The 17,096-nt window shown below is 45.6% G+C and overlaps 1 protein-coding gene across 3 annotated transcripts in view; it reads left to right on the top strand.

The window, feature by feature from the left end:
• Positions 1-17,096, top strand: part of RUSF1 (RUS family member 1) — a 216,880-nt gene that overhangs the window by 134,718 nt on the left and 65,066 nt on the right. For all 3 annotated transcript variants that reach the window (XM_078652830.1, XM_078652831.1, XM_078652829.1), the window contains exon 8: positions 13,668-13,769. In XM_078652830.1, the coding sequence (XP_078508956.1) occupies positions 13,668-13,769 (102 nt within the window). The remainder of the gene's footprint in view (positions 1-13,667; positions 13,770-17,096) is intronic.

Genomic DNA, 17,096 nt, shown 5'->3' with positions numbered 1-17,096 from the left:
GATGGGAACCACCTCTGCCCCCTTCCAAGACACGGGAATGGGGGCACCCCTACAGATGGCAAGAAGGAGGAAGTGGATTAATTTACCCCAATTAACACCATCGGATTTCAGAAGGTCCCCGGGGATGCCATCTGGCCCTGGAGCTTTTTGTGGGATGATGGATTTAATAGCATATTCTACTTCCTTCAGTGTGAAGTCAGGATCGCTAGGGGAAAAAATATAGTCAGTGTGGAGAGAGGAATGGACTGACCCTCTGCCATTCATGTCGTTGTGGCAAGAATACAGTTTGGAGAAATGAGCCTCCCATACCTGGCCCGGGATGTTACAGGTTACGAGGTCACTATCCGGTCTGTTTCGCACCCTTATGGTGTCCCAGAAGGATTTAGAATCTTTTTTCATACTGGCTTCCTTAAGGGTTAGCCAGTAGTTATCCTCCCACTCCCTTTTAGCTACCAGTAAAGCTTTTTTATGGTCTCTTCTGGCAATTTGAATTAGTGGGAGAGACTTCCCTTTAACTGCCTCTATTAGGCGTGATTTGGCCTTCCTGCATGTTGCCGAATACCAATCATGTTTGCCTTTAGGTTTGGGTTTCTGTTTCCCTAATGGCAGTTGTACCCAAAAAAGGTCTCCAATAGTTTTTACGGCAGCTTCGAAAACAGCGGTGACCTTGTCTGCTGCTATAGTTAAATCAATAGAGCCAATTTCAGCTTGCATACCCTTAACCACTTCGTCTATTGTGGATAGTTTGTCGATGTTACACATAAACTTGCTCCACTTTAGACGCCTGCCACAAGTAGCGACAGTAATCCCCTGTGGGCGGCCAAGAGAGACTGGCAGTACTTCAGTGTGCCAAGGATTTTTTAAGGATAAGGAGAGAGGGTTATGGTCGCTCTCTGTGGTATTGGTGATAACCATATCATTAACATAACTCCAGAGGCCCCTATCCAGCAGAATATAGTCAATCCGTGTGCATTGGCCAACTCTGTTGAATGTGGGCGCACCCAGGAGATCAGATCGCGTGCGACCATTAGCAGCTCTTAATCCAAACTCCAATGTGAATGCATTGAGATGGATTGCACTGCGAGTCCAGCGCTTAATAGGTGGAATAGAGAGGGTAGGGATACCCCATCTGCTATCCTCTTCTCCTAAATCTGGAATTCCTTCTAGAGGGAGTGGTTCATATGTACAATTAAAATCCCCTGCTATTAGGATGTATCCAAGACCACTCCGTTCTCCCAACCGAGCCTCAAGCTCCTTCATTGTGGGTGAAATACACCCATTTTTTGTTCCCCTGATATAAACATTGTAAAGGTCAACGGTTATACTTCCCCGTAGGCCCAATAGGGAGACACCAAGAATGTCCGGAGTTCCTACCCTCTTAGAAGTTATTCTGCAATTAAGCAGGATACTTATCCAAATAATAAGCCCCCCCGATGGCCGTCCCTTCCCCGCCTTAGATTTTACTGCTGGTACAAAAAGAGTGACAAACCCCACCCGATGCAGTGGCTCAGTGGCCCATGTCTCTTGAAATATACAGATGTTGTGGGCATCAACCAGGGCATTCCACTCCGGGAGGCCTAATTTCCTTGAGATCCCAGCAAGGTTCCAGCTAAGTATTTTTAGCTCGCCATGTGCTGGGTTTCCGTCAGGAACCATAGTACAGTGAAGGTTGGATGAGTCTGCACTGTCCCTAATTAGTATAGGTGGTGACACCTCTAAGTTTGTAGGGAGAAATGTCCCCAGCGATGCATCCTTTTTTCCCACATCTACATGAGGGAGGTTAACATCTGAACCTCCCTTAGGAGAAAGTCAATCGACCTCATCCAATACACAGTACCTATTGGGATGGGCAAACTGTGTATAGGAGGGGTTAAAGGACGGAGATAGAGACGGATCCTGCCATGGCTGTTGCCAATGGTGGTTGGCAGTGAATGGTCGCTGAGGAAATTGCTGCCACTGCTGAGTAGAATGGAAAAAAGGTGGTAAGGAGGGGAGAGGTTGTTGCCACTGGGGACCAACATGGTGCGGAACAAGGGGTGGGAAGTTAGACGGCTGTCGCCAATGGTTAGGGGCATATTGAGGGGGACGTGCAAGCCCTTGATTAATTGGATTAATTGGCCGGTGGAAGTTGGGTCTTGTCAAATTAGGAAGGAAGTAAGACAGGGGGAGTGGTTTGATCTGGGTAGCAGGACCACTGTTAGGTGCATTACAAATATAGGTCACAGCCCCCACATCCCTAAGATTAACAGTAATTACATCCCCTGGTATTGTTTTCTTACTCCTACCCACCCAATCACCTCTCCGTACAGTAAGAATCTCTCCGCTCATACTACTAGGCAGTGGTTTGTGTATTTGTAGCCACTGGGCACATTTATTTCTTAGCTCTACATAGGACTCTTTAGCTCCCTCCTTCAGTGGGGGAACAGCAGTTAACACTACCACAAAGGGAGAAACTTCTGGTGGCAGGCTAATAGACTTAAAGCGAGACTGCCTTGGCTTGGGGGCTTCAGAGTTATTAGTAGAGTCAGAGGCTAGAGTATTCATAGATTTCCCTTTGGGATCCGTATTTTGGGTGGTGTTAGATTTGGTACCAACGGCCAATTGCTGGACAGATGAAGATTTGCTCACCGCTTTTGCATTGGGAACAGGTGGCGGTTGAGCAGGGTTGTTCCCTGGGTGTGGAGAGTGTGATGCAGCTAGTTCCTTGGAAGGTAAATGGATTTGCGCTGTATCAGTTGTGGACTTAGTGACCTTAACTGACGGTTGGGAATTGAGTGGCGGTTCTCTATACCCATGTTGCTGAACATGCCCAAGCTCATTAATTTTATTGGGCCGTTTAGTGTTAATGAGCGATGTTAGCCTATCAAGTTTAGAAATCAAGGGTTTAATTTGGGCCGCAATTGTAGCTTCGAGATCATGCTTAAGATCCGTGACCATGTTATCAACCCAGCATGGGATGCCAGGCGCTGTGTGTGGGATAGGTGTTATCAAATTGTGATTGCTAACTTTGGCTTTATTCTTTTCCTTAGGTCTAGACTCCTTAGTTGTTGACTTAGTTACTACTTTTGTGGAAATGAAATCAAACTTTCCCCTGGAAACACTAGGCACATGAGGGGTCGATTTGGCAGCTAAACCATCCATGCCCGGCTCCACCTCTCTAGGAGACTGACAGGCTTCTAGGTCTGGGGTCGCCTCCAAATCCACAAAGGACGGGTCCGACTCCGAGCAGGAAACTGACAAGTCGACAGCACTCGGAACTGTAATAGTGCCTATGGCGGTCAAGGGCAAGGAGCAATTGTTCGAAGCTTGCTGAAGGGGTGAATTTACATTTGCAAGGGAGCCCAGGGAAGAACGCTTAGCATTCATTAGGTCAAGGGAGACTCTTTTCTCTAGGAGTACAATGCTCTTGTCAATTGTCTCATTTACCCGTGAAATGAAAAGATCAATGGGGCCAGTCACTTGCGCTACCTCCGTAGCTTTTTTGGTATGACTTCTTGTTTTGTGCCGCATAATTGGCGTTGAAGATGGAAATGCTATACCAGGTATTGAATGGTAGTGACCTCACAAAAGTTAGATGGCAGCCGGCCTACCTGGATGGTGGTTTCAGGGCAATGAGACAGGGATTCAGGGCCTGGGCCGTCCTCTGCCGTCCTTGAACGGCCTTAAACGGCCCGCTCTTTGCCCGGTCTTAGCCCGGGCTGCGTCCCGCGCTGCGGGAGTAGGGTGATGTTTTGAGGCCTCAGGAGGGCGGGGGGCGGGCCAGCAGGGAGAGCGGACCGGAAGCTCTCCGTCGGTCTGGCAGGGACTTCTGGGAATTGAAGTCCCTGCACGCTCGCAGCCCCGCTGCAGCCACACGCCCGGTACCGCTTACCTCCTTGCCGCCTCGGTGCTCCTCAGGGATGTCAGGTAAGATGCCCGCCTCAGCACAGGGACGGGTGAAGGGCGAAGGGGCACCCGCGAAGCGGGTGCGCCGAGTTGTAATGAAATGAGCCGCTGTTGCTCTCTGGCAAATGACGCGCTGGCAGTGTGAAAATGCTCCGTTTGGCAAAGTGTCCCGCTAGTTTGGAGAACAAGCTGGTGTTTTGAGGCCTCAGGAGGGCGGGGGGCGGGCCAGCAGGGAGAGCGGACCGGAAGCTCTCCGTCGGTCTGGCAGGGACTTCTGGGAATTGAAGTCCCTGCACGCTCGCAGCCCCGCTGCAGCCACACGCCCGGTACCGCTTACCTCCTTGCCGCCTCGGTGCTCCTCAGGGATGTCAGGTAAGATGCCCGCCTCAGCACAGGGACGGGTGAAGGGCGAAGGGGCACCCGCGAAGCGGGTGCGCCGAGTTGTAATGAAATGAGCCGCTGTTGCTCTCTGGCAAATGACGCGCTGGCAGTGTGAAAATGCTCCGTTTGGCAAAGTGTCCCGCTAGTTTGGAGAACAAGCTGGTGTTTTGAGGCCTCAGGAGGGCGGGGGGCGGGCCAGCAGGGAGAGCGGACCGGAAGCTCTCCGTCGGTCTGGCAGGGACTTCTGGGAATTGAAGTCCCTGCACGCTCGCAGCCCCGCTGCAGCCACACGCCCGGTACCGCTTACCTCCTTGCCGCCTCGGTGCTCCTCAGGGATGTCAGGTAAGATGCCCGCCTCAGCACAGGGACGGGTGAAGGGCGAAGGGGCACCCGCGAAGCGGGTGCGCCGAGTTGTAATGAAATGAGCCGCTGTTGCTCTCTGGCAAATGACGCGCTGGCAGTGTGAAAATGCTCCGTTTGGCAAAGTGTCCCGCTAGTTTGGAGAACAAGCTGGTGTTTTGAGGCCTCAGGAGGGCGGGGGGCGGGCCAGCAGGGAGAGCGGACCGGAAGCTCTCCGTCGGTCTGGCAGGGACTTCTGGGAATTGAAGTCCCTGCACGCTCGCAGCCCCGCTGCAGCCACACGCCCGGTACCGCTTACCTCCTTGCCGCCTCGGTGCTCCTCAGGGATGTCAGGTAAGATGCCCGCCTCAGCACAGGGACGGGTGAAGGGCGAAGGGGCACCCGCGAAGCGGGTGCGCCGAGTTGTAATGAAATGAGCCGCTGTTGCTCTCTGGCAAATGACGCGCTGGCAGTGTGAAAATGCTCCGTTTGGCAAAGTGTCCTTCAAAGTAACCATCAGGTATGCCACAAAAAAATAGTAATTAGAACAAAATTAGAACTGGCAAAACTATATCAGAACCCCTCCAAGAGGGCCTAATATGGGTTATTAAATTACACATCTATTGATTGCCTACTACAATAATCTGCAAAACTCTGTGTAACAAAATACATGCCAACAGGCTTTAACATGGTGTAATAACTATCTTTAAAAGCCTATTGCTTTTAACACACTTTTCACATCAAGTAAGTAAATCAGGCCTACCTGCTTTGTTAGAACTTTTCATTGTAAACCGATCACACCGAAGGAATCTGACATAACTTTTCACAGTTAACCTTCAAGGTCTATAGCCTTTATCATTGGCAACACCATAACCAACAGAGGCCTATTCAAGGGCACATAAACTGGCAACCACCAGGGTGCTGGGACTGGAAAATGGCAACGCATTCCTTACCCCATCTATGTTGCTGCAAGAGAAAAAGAAACACGGTAAATTATCAACTTATCTAAGACGCTTTAACAGCATTACAGTGCCACGTGTTCCCCTGAAAGGAGGTCAAGCTAAATCGATTCCATTTAAACTCTATACTTCGTGCATATTAAGGAGAATTCTCTATGCAGCCACAATGCTACTGGCTCCGGCAGCGTGATAAACAAAGTAATCACAGCTGTGTGGAGGGGAAGCAGTTTTTCTGTGGAAGCACGCAATTACTGCCTAGTAAAAATAAAAAACTGTACTCCCGTTCTCCAACATGTGGGTTGAGCCACATCTCCTATCTGTAGTACTCCTGAAAGCTCTTTTTATAGGTTGAACTCATAAGGTCTATCAACAGCAGTGCTGTCAAGGCAGATCCAAAAAGGAAAAACGCGTAGGTGTGGTACACCTGACTGTCTTGGAAATGGGACCTGAAATTTAAATTTTGCAATGATGGGGAAAATAGTTTTATTAGTACCTTTTTCTCATAAGATTAAAAACAGGATCCACGTGGATTATGACCTTATCTGTGTCTAGAAGTCAACACATTTCTTCTATCAATATGGTCCCAACAGTAGGGCCTGGGTCATTCATCAAGATAAAAGGCCTTTTCAATCTGGCACCGTCTTTTGTTGATTAATATTATGACCCTATTTACGTGAAAGTAAAAGGGTACAAATAACCCACCCCTGTGATTGTGCTTTTTTTTTTTACTACCCGTTAATTGGACAGGCTCCTGATGATACATTTTGGTAAAATAAAGAAAGTCAAACCATGCAGTTGGTGAAAAACAATCACTTCCTGTTAACCTTCGAGGCAGGCAGTTATGTTAGCACAAAAAACTGATATATATTTTTTTAAAGAGCATTCTGACCCAAAAATGAGGGGGTGGAGTTGCACATTGACATTACACAGTCTATCCTACTTGTCAAAACTATGTTAGTCATTCTTAAATTCTCCTGATTGGCTTGTCTATTATGAATTCATTGGTAGCGATGACGGAGGCGGGAACATTATAACGCAGGTGAAGTGCAGGTCAGGCTGAAAGATTTATAGAAAATAAAGTTTTGACCTGGTGGAGCACCATAAAATTCAAATATATTCTCAGAAACTCAGAGTTCTTTCACTAATTCATATTCATACCTCAAACAGATCCAACTACTTATGGCGTGGCTCCCTACACATTGTCTTGTGTGTGAGTCTGAATGAGTGCAAGCTTTTAAGCTATTCTAGTCTTACACAGAGATGGTCCAATAACACTGCTATTGGCATTAGCAAAGCAAAGCAGAGCGCCACTGTGTATAATGACATTAGCATGTGGGAATGCATGTTGATCCTTCCAGACAAGTGATCCTGGTTTACGAAGCCCAATTATATGTAACCTAATGTGGCGAGATGTGCAATTGTGCACTGCAGCGCACAATGACCGCCAACTCAAAGTGGTGTATAACTTCTTCATTGGAAATTGCCATTGTGTGATATATAGGTGGAAGACAATGTACCTAATAGTATATACCTTATTACAGTAGAAATGTTTTGATAACCATTGATCCACTCCTGAGGCGGAAGCCGGGAGAGTATGCTCTGTGTCTAATTTTAAAATTGTTGAAATTGCTGCTTTTAACTCACATTTCACTCACCCCTGGGCACTTCCCTTGAGCTGCCTTCAAGTCCCTTGCACAGCGGATTCCAGCGCTGCTGCAGGCAGGGAACAGTTCTGACTCACTAGCGCGCCAGAACCATTGATCCACTCCTGAGGCGGAAGCCGGTAGAGTATGCTCTGTGTCTAATTTTAAAATTGTTGAAATTGCTGCTTTTAACTCACATTTCACTCACCCCTGAGCACTTCCCTTGAGCTGCCTTCAAGTCCCTTGCACAGCGGATTCCAGCGCTGCTGCAGGCAGGGAACATTGCAAAAAACACAGTTGATGGACAGAATGTAGAACAATGTCATACATTCACCCCAGTACAAGGATCTGGGCCTAAATCCATTGTTTTTTTGCACTCCACACCACCCTGGGTTAGACACTGGCTATATGCAAACCAGCTCTGACCCTGTGCCTCATGGGAACAGTCCAGTCCGAACTACCAAGCCATGTCTTTCCCAGACCGGAATCAAGCATCCAAGGACCGGTTTCTGGCTATCAGCCTTCATTCAGCCTGGATAGCTTGACTCCAGTGGTGTGGAGAGCCTGGGACTCACGTCTGAGCATACCCAGCCCACTCGGTGTGAAAATTGCAAAAAACACAATTGATGGACAGAATGTAGAACAATGTCCTACATTCACCCCAGTACAAGGATCTGGGCCTAAATCCATCGTCTTTTTTGCACTCCACACCACCCTGGGTTAGACACTGGCTATATGCAAATCAGCTCTGACCCTGTGCCTCATGGGAACAGTCCAGTCCGAACTACCAAGCCATGTCTTTCCAAGCATCACCGCCATCGCGCGCTCGATCCCCGGGCCACGCCCACTTTTGAGGCCACGCCCACCGAACTCTTAAAAGTCGCGCTGACTCACTAGCGTGCCAGAACAATTGATCCACTCCTGAGGCGGAAGCCGGGAGAGTATGCTCTATGTCTAATTTTAAAATTGTTGAAATTGCTGCTTATAACTCACATTTCACTCACCCCTGGGCACTTCCCTTGAGCTGCCTTCAAGTCCCTTGCACAGCGGATTCCAGCGCTGCTGCAGGCAGGGAACAAGCATCACCGCCATCGCGCGCTCGATCCCCGGGCCACGCCCACTTTTGAGGCCACGCCCACCGAACTCTTAAGTCGCGCTGACTCACTAGCGCGCCAGAACCATTGATCCACTCCTGAGGCGGAAGCCGGGAGAGTATGCTCTGTGTCTAATTTTAAAATTGTTGAAATTGCTGCTTTTAACTCACATTTCACTCACCCCTGGGCACTTCCCTTGAGCTGCCTTCAAGTCCCTTGCACAGCGGATTCCAGCGCTGCTGCAGGCAGGGAACAAGCATCACCGCCATCGCGCCTCGATCCCCCGGGCCACGCCGACTTTTGCCCACTTTTGAGGCCACGCCCCTTTCCTCTCTTTATGAATGTGCATTTACCGGAAGCGTAGCGGACGAGCGCAGCGGGCGCGCCGTCAGCGCGCCGAAGGCGAGCCCGCCTGCGCCCGTCTGCGACCAGTCGGGACTAGGGACTACACCCCCTATCGGTCCCACACAAACTCTGTCCACACCAATTCGCTACTCGCGCAGCGAACTACTGGCCTTTAACAAAGCCAATACGGATACAATACCACATTCCTGTTCCCGAACTGGCCCAGGCTTATCCTATGGACCCATCTTCTGCCTTGCCTGTCGATGGTCCAGCATGAGTCTAACCCTAACAGACTACCACATAATCCCCCAAAACAACCATCACCCTCTGAGTTGTCTATATCTCAACGCAAGATCTCTACCTAAACATGCCATGGACATCTGGGATCTCTTTACATCCAAGACCCCAGACCTGGTTTTCATCACCGAAACTTGGTTATCCGAAACTAGCGCCCCAGACCTAGCAAATGCCATTCCCCCTAACTACAAAATCATTACACAAGATAGATCGGGCACAAAAGGTGGCGGAGTTGCCGTGATATTTAGGGATTACCTAACATGCACCACTGAATTTACAACTGTCTACACCGAGCACCAGACCCTCCCATTCAAAGTATTTTTGAGGGCCTCACCATCTTAGCCGGTGCAGTTATATATAATCCCCCTGGACAACAAGCCAGTCTCGGCGCCAAACTACTGAACCAACTGCTACCACTCTGTTTAAAAAATAAAAACTACATGGTTGTTGGTGACTTCAACATCCACTACGAGAAAACGGATGCCCCAGGATCCTCTCAATTGGAATATGACATGGGAATTCTCCAACTAAAACAGTGGATAGTGGGTCCCACGCACTTAGCTGGCCACACCCTAGACCTACTATTTAACAACATCGAATCCACCGATATAAGAGAAATCCTCCCCCTATCCTGGTCAGATCACTCCTTGATTTCCTTCTCATTTAAACTCCCAGGCAAACCTCCGAAGCCTAAAACAGCTCCTCCCATTTCCAACAGAGCTTGGAGGCTAATCAATGAGTCTAACTTTGAGAACTATTTCAGCGAGGCCGACGCCACACCATCGGACGATTCCCCTGTCTGTAAAGATGTCGCCCTATTAGACGCCGAAATACGGCGAACATTAGACAAACTAGCCCCTATGCGGGAATCCAGGAAAAAAACCATAACTGAGAAATGGTATACCCCCCACTTAAAAAACCTTAAAAAGGAATGCCAAAAAAATTAGCATTTATGGAGACAGAGGAAAGACAGTGGAGCAAGACTGATTTATGTCAACAAACGGAAGCAATATATTTCGGCCATTAAAAACGCAAAGAAGGGATATTTTTTCCAATGCATTCAAGAGAACAGTAATTCAGCTAAAGAACTGTTCAGAATAGTAAAGGTGCTCAGTAAACCCCCGAGCACCTCACAAACCCTCACCCCCTCAACTGAGGCCTGTGAACGTATCAGCACCTTCTTTTCCGATAAAATCAGAAAAATATATTCCACCTTCACCCCCAAAAAAACCCTCAGCACCCTAGACAATCCTTGCAAGACTGTCATCTCATCAGAAAGATGCAAAGACCAATTAGACCGAGGCAATGCACCTTGCCTAACCAGTTTTGAACCACTCTCGGAAGAAGAGGTCTTAGCGGTTTTGAACACAGTCAAATCCGGTTCCCCTTCGGATCCCTGCCCCCATTTTGTGTTTTCTAAAATCGCACCCACGCTCTGCCCGCTTGTCACCCAACTTTTTAACAAATCGCTAGTCACTGCCACCTTCCCTGAGGCATGGAAACATGCCTCCGTGACCCCTCTTCTGAAGAAAGCGGGATCTGATATTCTCAATCCAGAAAATTACAGACCTATCTCCCAGCTCTCCTACCTGTCCAAAGCTTTGGAGAAATTGGTCAACGTACAGTTGACTAGGTATCTGGAAAACCACTCTCTTCTGGATCCCTCCCAGACAGGTTTTAGAGCTAACAACAGTACCGAGGCAACGTTGCTGGCAGTGTCGGACAGTATCAGATCCTCCACCGATCAAGGTGGAGCAGTGGCACTGATTGCTTGACCTGTCAGCGGCGTTTGACACGGTATCCCATGACTGTCTGCTGAATATACTCCTGAGTAAAGGAGTTCAATCCACAGCACTGAATTGGATTCAATCTTTCCTAAGCAATCGTACCCAGGCAGTGCACATGGGCCAGTTCCACTCAAAACCCAAACCCATCGGCTGTGGGGTCCCTCAGGGGGCCTCACTGAGCCCCACTCTTTTCAATGTCTATATTTCATCTTTGGCTGACATTTGAAGGAAGTGGGGCATCGGCATCTGCTCCTATGCAGATGATACACAGCTGATGGTGGCCATTAACGAAGGACCCGAGATAACCAAAAAAAAGCTACACGACTGCCTTTCCGAGATGGCCCAGTGAATGCACAACCACTGTCTAAAATTAAACGCCGGCAAATCGGAGATCCTTTTGTTCGGTGGAGCCAAACGTATGTGGGACGCCACATGGTGGCCATCCTCGCGGGGATTAGCCCCCACTCGCAAACATGCCAGAAATTTGGGAATCATCATGGATGATGCCCTGTCCATGAAGGATCATGTCCGCTCCCTCTGGGGCAAGGGTTTTGCCATACTAAAACTCCTCGCAAGGATATTTCCCTGGATACCCCAGGACTGTAGACGCTCAGTCACACAGGCCCTACTGGTCAGCCGCCTAGACTACGGCAACGCATTATTCGAAGGGATGAATGATCAACTATTCTCCCGCCTTCAGGTCTTGCAAAATCAGGCGGCCAAACTGGTCTGCAATAAAGGCAAACGAGACTCGGCATCGGAATGCCTGAAGAAGCTCCATTGGCTTCCGATGCGCCAGAGGTATGCCTTTAAACTGCTTAGCCATGCGCACAGAGCCCTACATAAAACTGGCCCAACAATTCTTCAAGGGAGAATCGAGTTCTATGTCCCCAACAGGAATCTACGGTCGAGTGAATCAGCCCTGGCCAAACCCAAACGAATTTACAAAGCCAGAACAGGTGGCCGCGCCTTTTCCTATCTGGCAGCAAAAAGGTGGAATGATTTACCTACCGACCTAAGACACACTACAAATTATTTTCAGTTCCGAAAAAAACTGAAAACACATCTTTTTCCCAAAACTTAATCTCTCAGTTCATGCCTTAGTAGTCTTCGTGGTTCACAGCGCCGTGATATCCCCTGGGATGAGTGTTGCGCTCTATAAATACAGCAAATAAATAAATAAATAAATATTAAGTTAGAGTAAATGATAATAGACGATACTGCCATACTGGGTATTATATATGTAACAGGAGCCGGGACTTTGCACATATTATGAGTTTGGGGTTCCATTTGATCTCATTTGCTCTTGGGTTCTAGACTGGGTCTTCTTCCTTCACTTTGGAGCTGCCCAATTTATCAACCCCGCTATACATAGCAAAACAATGTGTGCTAATCAGGAGCCCTCAAGAAAGTTGCAAGTCAGGAAAAGCCCTGATGGCAAAAAGCCTCCAAAGAGAGATGAAAGAAGGTGTTTGGATAAAAAAAAAAAGCTTAGGTCGTGTGTGCGTAGTACATAATCCCTTAAATACACCGTGTTTATTCACTATTCATTTCACCCGGTCTAAAAAGGGTCTAAATGTAGTTACACTTGTGAGTCTAGGAGTGTTGTACTTAGCGTGAGATTTGAGAAACACATCTTGATTATTATTTCTGGCTCTGCAGATAATAATTCTTGTTTTTCTCCTTTAATTTGGTTTCTAAGGCATCTGCTTTTCTCTCAAAACTCCTGAATAGTACTTCAGCTTTTCAGAAATTGGTAGAAAGGTAGATTTCTTGTAAGGCTCCAAAATGATGTCTACCAAACATTAGTAATCTGTCTCGATCTGTAAGTTTGTGGAAAACTGCAATCTGGAACTAGCTGTCCTTTGCTATGAATTAGAGATCCAGGACTTGAATACTGTGCTTGTCCACGGTTGGTGGAAACAGAAAGTTGACCTGCACATCCTGTTTTTTATTATAATGATCCTCCCTTCGTCACTGTATCTAATTAATTTACAGCAGATGGCTGAGTCAGAAGACTTTAAGAATGACCAAATTTGTATCCCACGCATGATGTTTGGAGGTCACTAAACATACTATGTGTTAGTAGGGTACTAATAGGTTGTGTAGTGTTGATATCTGGTAGTCCACCACGTCATTTTGTTAACCTGACCAAAAAGTTGGGTCAGGATTTTCTATTAATGAAAATAAAATGTTTCAGGTAGTACAACTTGCCTCCCTTGAAAGTTTAAAGGACACTGCCTATTTAACCAACTGCATGACTTTATTTCCCAGCAGGTATTAAGAACCTGCCCAATTAAGAGCAACAAAACACAAATTGCATGTGTCAATAATTTTCACCCATTTATAGTCGCTCAAATACAGATCTAACAGCCCTGTGATGAAGCATGACACATTTGGTATGTGAGGGCACTCCATCCTTTTAAACAAAAGCCAGCCTAATGAACCACACCTGGGTGTTTGTCTTTTTTCCCTTGGTTGTGATAGTCACTTTTTTAGCACTTTGTAGTGAGGTGATAGATCCCAGCCCCTATTCATTATAGGTTAGTTTCCTCTTACTGTTCCCTTTGTGATGAATATTTTTTACCTTCTGGAATACAATAAATGTCATGTTGCGACTGCCCACTTGTTTCTAGCAATGGAGGCTACTTCCCTAACTATTGCTGCTAATGCCCTAGTGTACTGGTGACTGTGTGCTCCTCCAAGGTAACTGTCCTAAGCTATTTTCTGACAGACCAATAGTTGTAGCTGCTGCACGCTCTTGTAATTTAAGGAAGTCATACTTTAACTAACAACTCTAGGTTGCTGCTTAATTAATGTCTGCCTTCACCGTCCCAGACTTCAGCCAATGCAGTGTACTCCCTCCAGGCAGGAAAAACCCTCCTCACCCAGTACCTGTTAGTATTTTACATATTATTTACATCTCTTTTACTCCAGTGCATCGTGGGAGTGGCTGGTGGTGCTACACGAGCAGCGCTCACCATGCACCAGGCACGGCGGGACAACATGGCAGATGTATCGGCTAAAGATGGCAGCCAGGTGAGCTTTTCAAACGGCAACGTGATATAACATAACTAAGCAAGTTAGTCCGCTTGCATTAGAGGTCTGGGAATAATCAGCACATAACCGGTTTATATCCTTTCTTGGTCAATGTAGGTGTCATTTAGAGGTTGGCAAATGTTATGTCTGTCAACATCACAGTTCCTCAGCCCTATTTAGTGTTGGGGAATGGCTGGGTTTCTGTGGGTGGGTCTTCAGCCCACTCTGCTGGCGGAAACACTTGAACTCACAGCCCATCCGTAACTAGACAGGCAGGTCAAGGAACAGATGCCTTGCCCTATTTAAGGCAGTGTAGCACTCGCTGGCTTTCCTTGCCTGTGTCCACTAAGTTAGGCATGGCCGCACCGGGCAAAGAAGACCATCGGTTGCCCCAATGGAGAACATTCCTTGCACATTAGGCCACTGACTTTTTTCTTTTTCAGATCCTATTCCCTGAATTGGGAGGTTGTTTCTGAAAAAGTATAAAGAAAGCTGGACCAGCTGAAAAAAACCATGGAGGGCTGTTCACCATTAATAGTGTGGGGATCTCAAAATATGATGGGTTTTTATTCATTAGGGGAGTGGACACAGAGCCCCTGCTGACCTAGCGGCCACCTATCAAACTATACATGAACGCCTTAGTCTTTTACCCTTTAGAAGTCAGTAAAGGAGTACTATTAAGTTGTGTGATATTGGCACTGTTTATTGAAGAAGAAATAAGATTCTCAGTTTGAAGTTTTGGGTTGCATATTTTTTACACCAGAGCAATTCAACACAAGTGTTTAGAAAGATGCAAAACCTCTAGGGAAAATACAGCAAGAGTGGAAGAAATTAAATTAGTCCATTGTGAACAGCCTCCGTAGGACAAAGCTAATACTAGATACACTATGCATGTACACAAGAGATTCATAACAAAATACACTATACAGAGGAAAAATGTTTGCTCTATTTTACAAACACACTGGGATATCCTGAGATTGTATAAGTATTTGGAAAAACATTTGTCTACAAATGTTCTGTTACATACTGTAGATCAACTGTTCTTAAGAATGTAATTAGCAAAAATGATACACTTTTGTATGAAATGAAGTGCAATGAAGAGATTTTACTCTTCCTCACGAAACAGACACTTTTATCCCCTCTGTGAAATTTATTGTGGTAAGATCTCCCCCCCTATTCTAACCTATGCGTTAGAATATATTTCTATAAAAAAGTGGTACTTTCAAAATCTCAAGGAAGGGAAGTTTATTTGTAGGATCACCACCATGGCCCAAGCCACGCCTGCTCAAGTGCTACGCCTCAAACTATCAGTAGCTAGCTCCTATTCTAGAGCCTTGGCAAATGTAATTAGATGTGCATATAGCCTGCTACATACTTCCGACGGCTCCTTAAGAGCTCTGTTATACCAGGAAACATTTAAGGATATCACAAGTCAGTTCACTTTTAAAAGAAATCTTGAGACAGCTCTGGGGCTCTTTCAATGCTCCAATATCTTGCAGTCATGGTCACTAGCCCTTTTAAAGTTATTTAAAAAAGAAATCAAACACCGAGAATAATCTTTGAACTTGATTAGGAACACTGCTCATTACAGGCTATACGCAGCCAAAATAGAATATAAAGTCAGTCAAAAATATCTCCGATTTACACTAAACCATTGAGTTAGACGGTGCATACTTATATTACGACTTGGAAATTTCCCACTTTAAGCTTTTACTAAACACTGGGCTAAACAACTGACAAACTAGGCTCCTGTGACCTTTGTTATGGAGGTGTCCAAGATTTAGCACGTTTTATTTATTTGTCTAAGTAAATGATTGATAGAGGCTCATCAACATAATTTTATAAAACCAATATGTCTTAGCGCTAAAGTCTCGAGCATTAAGGATCTGTTTGACCTAATACAATACCATCTAATGAACTTCTAATATAACATTTTTAAAAGTGTTTTTATTACTGTTTTAAGGACGCCTTTTGAAAATGATACTTGTTGTTTATGCTAATACTGTTGATCTCAGATGAGGTCTTAAACGATAAAAAAAATTGTATATGTGTGAAATGAGAAACGCTGCTCAAAAATGGATGCCTATTGGACCTTTTACGATGTGGACTTTTTCTGTGTTGAAAATATGTTTTTACAAGGTGGTTGAATTTGAAAATTACAATGTTTCTGAAAGATTAAAAATCTAATAATTCATACATTTTAGAACACCTTATTGTGTTTACATAATGAGATGTATATATAATAAAGAAAATGAAGGTACTACTAAGCAAGACCCTTAGGAAATTGTGATCAGGAATATCAATGTATTGGGTATGAGACATGTTCCATTAAGATGAAGAGGAGGAGACAGAGAATGTCATTAGGGAGAAAGAAGTATTCTAGATTCATGTCCTTCACTGTGTTTCACATGGTTTGAATTACGGCAACACGTTACCTACCTTCTTATAAACAAATGGTGTTGAGGATAGTTGATATGCATGATTCTTTGTTACATTGGCTTATTTTCGGATTCTTTGTATCACTTCATATCATCTTTAATTGTGATATTTGATAGTAATTTCATATCACAGCATGTGAGTTTGTTGGAAGGATGATACATATGAGATGGCATTACATACTGAGCTGAAAGTTCAAGATTCAATTCCTGGCTAACTGTGTTTTTTTGTTTGGTGGGTGGTGGTGGGTTGGGGGGCTGGTTTATAATAAGCAAATGAAGGCTTTAACCAAACAGTAATGAAGCTGGTTTCAGAAATGGATAGCTTTCTTAGTAAAATAATAATTATTGGCGAACATACAGCTTGATCACAAGCGTGAAGGGTTTTACTCACTTTGCACCCAAGCCTGATACAATATATGTAAACTATTATATTTAGTAAAAAGCTAAAAAAAAAGGGCAGGATCAAGGCTGAGGATCCTGCACCAGTCAAGATACCCTATCTAGGCAATATTTGTTGTTTTATAAATTGGTGCAAAGGGCATGGGACATGACCTTCATATGTCCCAAAGAAATGGCACACATGCCACTTGGACAAATCGAACAAGGGTTGGCCCTGCACTCAAGCAAGTACAATATATATAAGTGGAGCTTACCTATTATCCACAATCACAATATGAAAGGAAAACACAATAAGTCAAGATCTTCCCAATTGAAGAAAACACTGAAACATTTTGATTGTAGGTAAATAAATTCTTTTTACATTGATAAATTCTTAAAATTCGAGATCGCCGACGCGTTTCGTCCTCATGCGGACTTCTTCAGGACTAAAATATATACAAAGAAACAGAACACTATTTACAACAGATAGACATGTGCTAGACATAAATAC

Source organism: Lissotriton helveticus, chromosome 7 (assembly GCF_964261635.1).
Source record: "Lissotriton helveticus chromosome 7, aLisHel1.1, whole genome shotgun sequence".
Taxonomy (NCBI): Eukaryota; Metazoa; Chordata; class Amphibia; order Caudata; family Salamandridae; genus Lissotriton; species Lissotriton helveticus.
This window is presented reverse-complemented; position numbering and strand designations above follow the sequence as displayed.